Source organism: Armigeres subalbatus, chromosome 2 (genome assembly GCF_024139115.2).
Source record: "Armigeres subalbatus isolate Guangzhou_Male chromosome 2, GZ_Asu_2, whole genome shotgun sequence".
Taxonomy (NCBI): Eukaryota; Metazoa; Arthropoda; class Insecta; order Diptera; family Culicidae; genus Armigeres; species Armigeres subalbatus.
The window spans coordinates 248,478,640-248,489,334 of record NC_085140.1 but is presented as its reverse complement, the minus strand read 5'-3'; the positions used below and the strand labels follow the sequence as shown (position 1 = coordinate 248,489,334).

Here is a 10,695-nt window from a genome sequence, read left to right as displayed (position 1 = left end):
ACGATTTTCAACAGATCCAGTCAATTTATTTGCTTCGCGGATGACATGGACATTGTCGGCCGAACATTTGCAAAGGTGGCAGAACTGTACACCCGCCTGAAACGTGAAGCAACAAAAGTTGGACTGGTGGTGAATGCGTCAAAGACAAAGTACATGCTTGTGGGCGGAACCGAGCGCGACGGGGCCCGCCTGGGAAGCAGTGTTACTATAGACGGGGATACCTTCGGGGTGGTCGAGGAATTCGTCTACCTCGGATCCTTGCTAACGGCTGACAACAACGTTAGTCGTGAAATACGAAGGCGCATCATCTGTGGAAGTCGGGCCTACTACGGGCTCTAGAAGAAACTGCGGTCGAAAAAGATTCGCCACCGCACCAAATGTGTCATGTACAAGACGTTAATAAGACCGGTTGTCCTCTACGGACATGAAACATGGACAATGCTCAAGGAGGACTTGCAAGCACTCGGAGTATTCGAGAGACGGGTGCTTAGGACCATCTTTGGCGGTGTGCAAGAAGACGGTGTGTGGAGGCGAAGAATGAACCATGAGCTCGCCCAACTCTACGGCGAACCCAGTATCCAGAAGGTAGCTAAAGCCGGAAGGGTACGATGGGCAGGACATGTTGCAAGAATGCCGGACAGCAACCCTGCAAAGATGGTGTTCGCTTCCGATCCGGCAGGTACGAGACGGCGTGGAGCGCAGCGAGCGAGATGGGCAGACCAGGTGCAGAACGACTTGGCGAGCGTGGGGCGTATCCGAGGATGGAGAGATGCGGCCTCGAACCGTGCATTGTGGCGTCAAATTGTTGATTCGGTGTTATCTGTTTAGATGGTAACTAAATAAATGAAACCCATTCTGCGTGGCTCTTGAAAAATGAGATATAAGAAGTTATATGTAAGTGAGAAGTGAAAAGTTAAAAGTGAGAATTGGAAATGAAAAAAGAGAAAATGGAGAATTGAGAAGTGATAAGTGCAAAGTAAGAAGTGAGAAGTTAACAGTGAGAGATGAGAAATAAAAAGTGAAAAATTTGAAGTGCAAAGTTGTAGTGAAAAGTTAAAAGTTAGAAGTGAAAAGTGATAATTGAGAAATGAGAATTCCGAAGTGCGAAGTGAGAAATAAATAGTGAGAAGTGAGAAGTTTGGAGTGAAAAGAGAGTAATGGATAGAGGGAGGTGAGTAGCGAGATGTGCGAAGAAAAAAGTAACAAGTAAGTAGTGAGAAGTGGATTGTGAGAAAAGAGTAGGAAGAAGTGTGAACCGGAGAACGAGAAAAAACGAGATTCTCTTGTATCGTTTCTTTTTTCTTCTTCCTTCTTCTATCTATCTATGTGGGCTTCGTGACCTACGGTTAGCGACGTCAATCGTCTAAGCGCATGTGCTATGGAGTGTAGGTTCGCTTCTTTCTGTCTTATATCTCTCCACTCACTTCTCATTCAAACATTTCGCTTCTCACTTCCCAATTATTATCTCTCATTTCTCACTCCTTACTTCTGTTTATGTCACTTTTCATTACTGACTTCTCACTTACCACTACTCACATGTTACTGTACACATATCACTAATCAATACTCACTTCCGTTTTTCCATACTCACTTCTCTTTCCTCTGTATTTCTTTCGAACATATCACTTCTCACTTCACTGAATAAGGGAACAAATTCTAACTACACGGCCAAACGGTATTCGGTCAAATAAAAAAGTGTTCCCTATCTCGATATCTCCCTAACTCGATCGTCCCTTCAATATCGAGTAAGGAAGAGTTCACTGTATATCTATGCACATCGTTCCCATGCCTTCTTGAGGAATTTCATGGTAACACATTCCCCACAATGACTGTATTTAAAACTTATCTAAACCAGAAGCTGACGCTTGCAGAACTTGGTTACGCAAACTCATTGTTCGTTAGAGGTGTGACTCATTGGAACTTATTACCAACTTCTAACGTTTTTCGACGGGAGCAATTTTTAAGAAAGGCTGCATTGACTTTTGGAATCGTTTACAATGTAATTATTTAAAACATTAGAATAAGACATTTAGGCAGATTTGTTTATATCGAGATTTGAAACAGATGTAGTAGGGGAACTGCTCCTTGAATTCATACCATGTACCCAAATCAATACCATTCGAAAATAAAGCGTTGCCCGGGTAGACGAAAATGGCTCATTAACAGTAAAACATGATATTGATGACCAAACATGATATCAACTTGTTTGAAATAAGAGTAAAAATAGCAAGCGAAAATAACAGAAATTTGCACTGAAATATCATAAAAATATCAGGTTATGCCATTATCAATATCTTGAGCTATTAGTTTGTTCTTATTAATAGCAAAACCTGATATTTTTATGACATTTCAGTGCATTTTTTTTTATTTTGCTTGTTATTTTTACTCTAATTTTAAACAAGTTAATATCATGTTTTGTTATCAATATCACGGTTTCTACCCGGGTGGTGTGCATATTGTTTTATTTCTCATTTTTGTGATTTTTCAGCAGTGAGCATGCCAGATGACTACGAAACACGGCACAAATTGAGCCTAAATTGTCTGTTTTGCGAATGTTATTGATATAGGAGCATTTGAATAACAATGGAACAGATACCCTTATTTAAAAGTTTTCTTTCTTATGCTATTGGACAATAAACAAACTAACAAACATAATAAAGAATACAAGTGACGTCTGGACATACCGCCATTCAGTTATATAAAGGAATGCACTGAGAAAACTACTTATATGATACATCCATGCAAAACAACAACATCTACTTGATAAAAAAAATCAGTAAGTGCCGCACATGTAGAGTACCACTGTCTGTGTCATACTTTCTGTTGGATTAAAAAGCCTTGGATCACAATGATTGAGTGCAATTTAGGAGCTACATTAAGGTGATTTAATATTATACCAAACGAAATTTATGTAGAAGATGAATTTGACAAATAATGTGTTTGAAAAAAAAAGAATAGTCAACGCGAAGGTTTAGCTATACAACAAAAAAAAAATAGAACCAAAAATAAGTATATGAAATTGATGAATCTACCATCAGTATGCATCATCAGTTGAGATGGATGAAGCAATCAGCCGATGACAAAAACCTACTCATCTGACTGCATCATCTCCAATGGAAAAGACATGAGCTCATGCAATGATCCGAAAAAGATTTGATTGCAACTTCAAGCTACGAACCCCTCTCACTGCATGGTACAAATAATAACTCGCCCACTTCCAGCAGAAGAGATAGTAAAACGTGCCTCTTACGCCAACGACATCCATCAGATTAATTAGTTTCAGTCCCGACAGGATTCAGTCCCAGACCAATAACTTACTTCTCGTACCATTCGCAACCAGGAGAAATCATATCCAGATCCAGTATAAATGTCACGCCACTGCTCTGTTTGTGAGCTAACTTTTTCTACTTTATATATTTACTCGGCGCAAAGCTTATCACCGTCTGTCAGCGTCTAGCCTGAGAACCCGCATGCGTAGGTCGCCATCAGAAAACCCAATCATTGGACAACCCACCCACCCACAACTAGAACTCCAACAGCACTATGCTCTGATCGTGAACCAGCTTGCCCAACAACAGGATACGATTTTGCCGACCGAGAGCCGTTCTGCGCTCGATCGGAAACCGAATCACACAGCAAACAAGTTAACACTCCTTCGCACAGTAAACCCAGGCAGGGGCCCCGAGAGACGAAAGACCTTGTAACTGTCACTCGGGGGCGCGCGCGATCTCCTACGGTTTGGATTAAATGTAGCAATCGTCGACGATCGTAGCAGCAGCGCTTGTCGCTGAACTTGCCGTTTGAACCCACACACGCATTCGCCGTCTTTGCACGGCTCGATCTCTTGACTCTCGCGCCAAACAGCCGGCCTAGGCTGGCACCTCCGGGAAAAAAAACTTTTTCAAGCATTGCGGCCCACCAACTACAATAAAAGCTAATTTCGCCTGTCTTTTCGCCGCTTGGCGAGAAAAGAGCATCAGCGAACAGCTCTCTGCCCGGCGATCGCGTCGTTGTTTTCTCAGGTGAGCTCGCGAAGGTGTGCTCTCCTGTGCTCTCTCCGAATCTCTCGCGCTGCAAACGATCCGTCATCGATCGCGCGGAGGTGCAACCTACTAAGAAAAAAATCTTGGCTTGTTGACTGCGGGTTATTGGTTACTCTTCTTGGAAGCCGCGGCCGGTACAAGCGGAGGCGGGAGATGAGAAAAGGTGCGGCACGTGGGAAAGGGTGGAGGAGGTTTCCAAGTTTCTGCGGCAGTGCAGCAGCAAGCAACCTCGCTCGATAGACGTACGCTCTCGACTCTTCAGTTTCTTCGCGACACCTCAACGAGATAGGCGTACCTGTGAGGAGCGCTTTCGCGGTTCGATCGTCAAAGTTTTTTCCCTAAGTTTTTTTCTGTGTGCCTTTCTTCCTCCTGCTGCAAACTGCCAGAGTACAGACCCCGACCGAGGAGGAAAGCGCATTCGCGTGGCCGTCGCGCGGAACTTGTTTGTGCCTTTTTGCTGGTAACTTTGATGTTGTGCAGTTTTTCGGATCGGATCGAAAGAAGGCAAAAGTGCTGCCCAAATGAGTTTAAATCGCTAAATTGGAAACCGAAGAACGGCGAGCTTAGAGGCTAGCTGCTGCCGTATTGTACGACAACCGCGTGACTTCGACGAAGCCTGTCTCCAAGTCGTTTTAAATTGGGTGTGTTTGTGTTGAAAGATAAATTGTGCTAAGGAAAAATAAAATATGGAAGGCTGGAAGCAGGAGGTCCCTTCCCAGATGGTGCTACTTTGAGGCCTTTTTGTGCAGTGCGAAAATGTTTATGAAATGTCAAACCATCAGAGGTGTATCGAAAAGTGACAAAACCTGGTGAGGAGGTCGAGATTGAGCGATCGCCGACTTGTGTGGAACATCGCGAGGCTGCAGATGGCCGTTGATCGATGGAGTGAAGCAGTGGGACGAAACAGAAGAAAATTCGGTAATTGTTAAATTGCATGTAGTTTTTTTGAGTCTCAATGCACACAGCATTTCTTACGGTCAATTTTGCTTTGCAATGTGGGTAATTGGAGAAGCATAAAGGAGAACGGTGCAAATGGAAACGTATTCGAAAAATATTGCACAACATGACAGCATCCAGGGTGCGAACGGGGTGCTGCAAAAGTGTAATCAAGCCAATTATCACCGGAGAGGTGAACGGAGTGTTTAGCGTATTTTGGAAGCAGCGGCACTTTGTAGAAGGATTGGAATTGTGATGCATCACAGAAATGTGCGAAGAATGAAGATCGTTTGCAGAAACTTGTGAAAATCTCAATGATGCAATGCGATCAAGAGAATCGCCAAATCAGTGTTAGCTCGAACGAATTCAGGGAAGATCGGACATCATTTTGTGTATTTTAGTGATGGAATTATGCAAATGATTGAACAGTGACAGTGTTGGTCGTTCGAGCGAAGAAACGACACAATATCCGATCATATGACGATGGACTGTGCTGCAGTTGGCATGAGATGTGACAAATTCCTATGGCATCATTCGTGATTTTTGAATGAGTGTGTCTTCGAATGAAGCGATCAATTTGGGACGGACAGACGTGGCCGCTACTGCTGAGAGGTTCGGAGCATGCTGCATAAAATCAGTTGAATAAACAACCTTCAATTTCTTCTCTGGGGCACAATTCAGTGGAGAATGGTTGCGAGTTCCGAACGTAGGACGCTCGAACGGAATCGCACCCAGTTGATGGTGGAACGGGTTTCTCGCGCATTTTTTTAATAGCTGCGAGCTGCAGTCATTCAGCTGCGGCTCGTGGGCAGGCACAGTGACATTAAGCATCGTTATTTTCCATTCGTACTGCTGGAACTATCAGCCCACACTGTTTATGCAGAAGCTGTCAAGGGCGCCGTTCGACTTGTAAGGCTGGAAATGGCATTGCGTGGACTGTTGCACTGCTCGGTTTTAATATGGATGCGTTACGAGAGCTCGTCGCTTATCGGTGAATTGATGTCACTTGCAATTACTTTAAAGTTGCGTTTGGTGGATTAGTGGATTGATTGTGTACCAAGTGGATAAAATAAATTACTCATTACGCCACTAGGGCAAAACATGTGAAATTTGGATTTTCTTATGTCAAAAAAGCAAGAGAGCAGATCTTTTTGAGAAGCACACCTATTGTAACAAAATTTCTTGTTTTATTTGTGCATAGTAGATATGTGAAATTGCAATTTCGTTAGATTGCGATTTTAGTACTCAGTCGGTAGGGGAAGGGAATAAGGCATACTGCTTAAGCTGATTTTTCGCAAACAGAAAAACGGTTCCGGAAGTTAATTGAAGTGTTTACCAAATATGAGAATATGAGCAAAAACTCAAAATGGGCATCTAACATGAATGCGATTTGCACTTCGTAAAGCTTTCATGAAATTTTGATAGATCTAGCAGAAAAGTGTTTTTGTTCCATACCATGACAAGTTTACAAAAAATGTACAAATATTGCTGAATGTTCAGCATTTGTGAAGCGAATATGATTGATTTGCGCAATGTCTCCCGAAAAATCAATTCCTACAGTATGGTTTGCGGCTTGAAAATGTGAATGAGATTCAAGGATCAACCGACACGTATCGCCAATAATTTATGTTTTTATGTTCGCCAATATTTATGTAAAGCAGATTTTTGAATGAGTAATCTTGAATCATTTTTTGAATGACGTTTCGTCGAATGGATATTTGAATGTAAGAAATTTCAATCAATAACAACTGAACACTAATTGAGTTATTCCGGTGTTTCAAAAAGAAACATAACAACATGCTCCAATATTGACCAAGGAAAAATGAGTTCATAAAAAGTATAAATAATAGGAAAACGATAAATATTACCGACAGAATATTGACTTTGGCGAAACCCTCCAACCAACTACGACGAATCTATACCACCTGGTCAAAAGACATTTATTCGAATGATGTTTCGTCGAATGAAACTTGGTTGAAAAGACATCAGGTTGTATGGCCATTTGGTTGAAATGAAATTTTCGTCCAACCATTAACGAATTATAGTTGGAAGTGAATTTTATACTGAACTAATTTTTGTGTGAATATTAACCCTCTAATGCCCAAAACCGTCTTTAGACGGGGTATTTTGATTATTTTTTGAAATTTTCAATTGATCAGATTTCGAAAAGTTTTTGATGTTGATCAATAATACAAACTTCAATGCATGTTTAAATGTGGTTTAAAGTCTATTTTCAAAGCTCTATAGATTTAGAAAAAAAAATGAAAATTTTGTAATAGGGAGACGACAGGTATTTTCGTCTGTTCGTCATAGTCTCAAAAACCAATAAAAGAGATGCTTTTTTGTAAAACTCATACGTACCAAATCGTAAACTCAGGAGAAACGTTCTGCTATAGTGGAGTTCTAGCAAATACCCGTTGCTTTCGTAGCCCCTATGACGATGGACGGAAATACCTGCCGTGTCCCTATTTTGCTCCTACGTGTTTTCAATCGTATAGATTTGGAGAGTGAAATATTTGTAGTTTAGCATTTTCCTACAACTAACTTTATTCAATAGAAGGTTATAGTGATGAATGTTACACTCTAAAATATTTATCCAGCTCGTTACACGGAAAATTAAAAAAATAACTCTAAATATTTTTTTTTTTGTCTTTATTATCGAGACTTCAGCCCGAGGCTGGCTCGTCTCGGACATTTAAAAATTTCCATAAGCATTTAAAAGTAATTTTCAAACTCTACATAGGGGGAAAGACGGCTTTGGTAGGTTTTGTTCTATTATTGGCAGGGAGGTTTTTGTCGACCACATTTTATGAAATTTGCCCACAACAGTCTTTGATATGCAAAGAATGTTTAGGCCAAATTTGAGCCTAGTCAGTCATAAAAACCCACTTGCCAATAATAGAACAAAACCTGCCAAAGCCGTCATTCCCCCTATGTCAAAGAATCAAAAAAATAAATAAATTCAAAAAAATATTTGATTGGATAAAAAATTAGAAATACAAAATTCAAAAAAATCAAAGTGTGAAAATTGATGAAATCGCGAATTAAAAATGTTCGATGCCCAAACCATGCTTAGATCGGTTTTAGAAAGCAATATAGTGATTTTGAGCGAAAACAAAAATTTGAATTGTAGAGGGTTAAGTAAAAGAAAGAGTAGCAATTAATTTTTTTTTATTTTTTTACTAAGGTAGTAGCAGTTAAAAGATTAGGAAAACCTATGCTGCATTCTACTTTCGATAAAATGCTTATTCAATCAAACGTCCCTTCGACTGAACGTACTCTCGATGAAATGTCATTTGATTAAATGTTAGTCAATGAAATGTCCCAAAGCCGGCTACAATGAAGTATTGACGATATAACATTGATATCATTTGTTTTTGAACTTGTGCCAAAACAACTAATAGTATAGAGGGTATTTTCCCACCGGTAATACTTTGCTATCTCTGTAGGTTTTTAATGTTCTATAGTCTACCAGGTGCTCAGGTAAAATAATTTCATTAGTTTACATATTTGTTTCTTCCACTGCGGATTGTACTTCCTCACGTCATCCATGTATCTGGTGGGTATAATAAAACCTAATCAAAAATCAGTTATTTAATTATATAATACAGTCTCGAATAACTTTCAAAGAGTATTTAATAAAAACAAATGGGATACAGCTCTACAGTCTACGTTGTTTAAACAATAATGTTTTAACTGCCCGACGCTTTGGATGTATTTGGCAACCTTCTTCTGAAGAAAATGAGGGGGGTTTCAAATAAGCTTCCCCTAAAGAAGGCTGCCAAACTCAGCCGAATAGTTGGCAGTTAAAACATTACTGTTTGAACGATTGTACGACAATTCCCCGAATAACAATTCCCCGAATGCAATTTCCCTGAATGCAATTTCCCCGAATAACAATTCCCCGAATGTAACATTTTCCCGAATGTAACATTTCCCCGAACGTAACAATTCCCCGAATGTAACATTTCCCCGAATGCATCTCCCTTCTTTTTGAATGAGGCACAACCCTAGTAGCACACATGTTCCAGGTCGGTTGCCGTAACTGATATTCGACCGAATTTGGTCACAATCAAGTTGCTGTAACCAGATTCGATAGCAATGTGCTACTTGGGAAGGCGATGGGTATTAAGTAAGCCATGCGAGCAAAGTCGTATGATTGCCGATCCGGAGGTTGCGAGTTCGATTCTCGGTGTGGCCTAAAATGCTTCAGGGTGGGAAGCATTTTCGGCTCCTTGTGCACAATGTATCCATTGTACTTGCTACACAAGACATTCATGCAACTGGCAGGTACCGGAAAGCTTTCGATAACTGTGGGAATGTCTTCTTGAAATGAACGCGTTTGTCCGGTATAAGATGACGGTAGGAGATAATTCCTTCTTCAGATGATAGCATCGCCCGGTATTAGGGGAAAGAAAGTGATAATGTCTTCCTCAAATGAACACATTTGCCCAGTATAAGGCAAAGAGGATAGATAGTCCCTTCTTTAAATGAACTAGTTTGTCTGGAATAAAGTGAAAGAATGAAACAACGTCTTCTTTAAATGATCGCGTCTGTCCGGTGTAATGAGAATGGAGGAGATAATGCCTTCTTTAAATTAAGGTCTCTCTCTGTCCGCAATATAGCAAAAAGAAGAGATAATTCGTTTACTAAGCAAGTATCAAGCTTGCCAGGTATAATGAATGATTGATATGAAGCAATTATATGTTTTAAACTGCTGTTATATTACACCACACTTATCTAAGAAAATGCTTATTTGTTTAATACAACATTCTGAAAAACGGCATTCTTCCAAAGGTCATTCTGAAAAAAGGTAGAATCCATCAAAAGTCACACCGCGAAAGTTACAGACCGCCTAATGCCATGTTGAGAAATTGAATTCGGCAAAATGTTTTTCGGTTTTCGGTTTTTCGGTTAATACATTTAATACGTATTGTGTAATAAGGGATCTTATATTTTTTTTCCTTATTATGGCCAAATTCGCCTGCATCAAAATAAGAGATCAGATTAGTCTTTATTCTCATTCTCAATTCATTCATCTTTGCATTATTTCGAGCTAACGCCTATTTTTGAAGGAACACATCTACCATTTTCTTACTTTGTAAAACTGCCTTCTTTTAAAGAATGCATCACATCCCCCATTATCCCCAATATTCAGGACAGATACATGTTATAAAAGAACGAATAATTACATTTACACATTTACCATTGCATTATTCCGAGCAGATGCATTTTTTTAAAAGAAGGAATCACATTCACCATTGCCTCTTTCCGGGCAAACGCATTATTTTTGTTTACAAAGATTCACATCCACCATTGCCTTATATATTTGAAGAAGGTATATGCAGGACAGGAGTATGATTCCGAAGATCGGAAAAATATTTACCAAAAGGCTTCCAATCAGAATTGCAGTTTGATACACTGTACTCTGATATCTTTATAATTCAACAACACATCTTGGAGGATCAAGAACTACAGATACTACCAAAGGCTATTCAGCTGATAATCTCCAATAAGACACTCTTGAGTGTATCTTTAAACACTGCTTTTTCGGACGCATACAGTCGATTGCGAAGATGTGTTTGCAGGTATTTTATTTTCGGGGATTTGTTCCATTCGGGGAAATGTTACATTCGGGGAATTGTTACATTCGGGGAAACTGCCTTCGGGGAATTGTTACATTCGGGGAAATTACATTCGGGGAAATTGCATTCGG

General features: G+C 40.0%; 1 protein-coding gene across 1 annotated transcript in view; it reads left to right on the top strand.

The window, feature by feature from the left end:
• Positions 1 to 4,327: 4,327 nt before the first annotated feature.
• The window catches only part of LOC134212048 (uncharacterized), a 472,480-nt gene continuing 466,112 nt past the window's right edge, over positions 4,328 to 10,695 (top strand). Inside the window, 1 exon segment of the mRNA XM_062689549.1 lies at positions 4,328 to 4,961. Coding sequence (XP_062545533.1) covers positions 4,910 to 4,961 — 52 coding nt within the window. The 5' untranslated portion in view covers positions 4,328 to 4,909.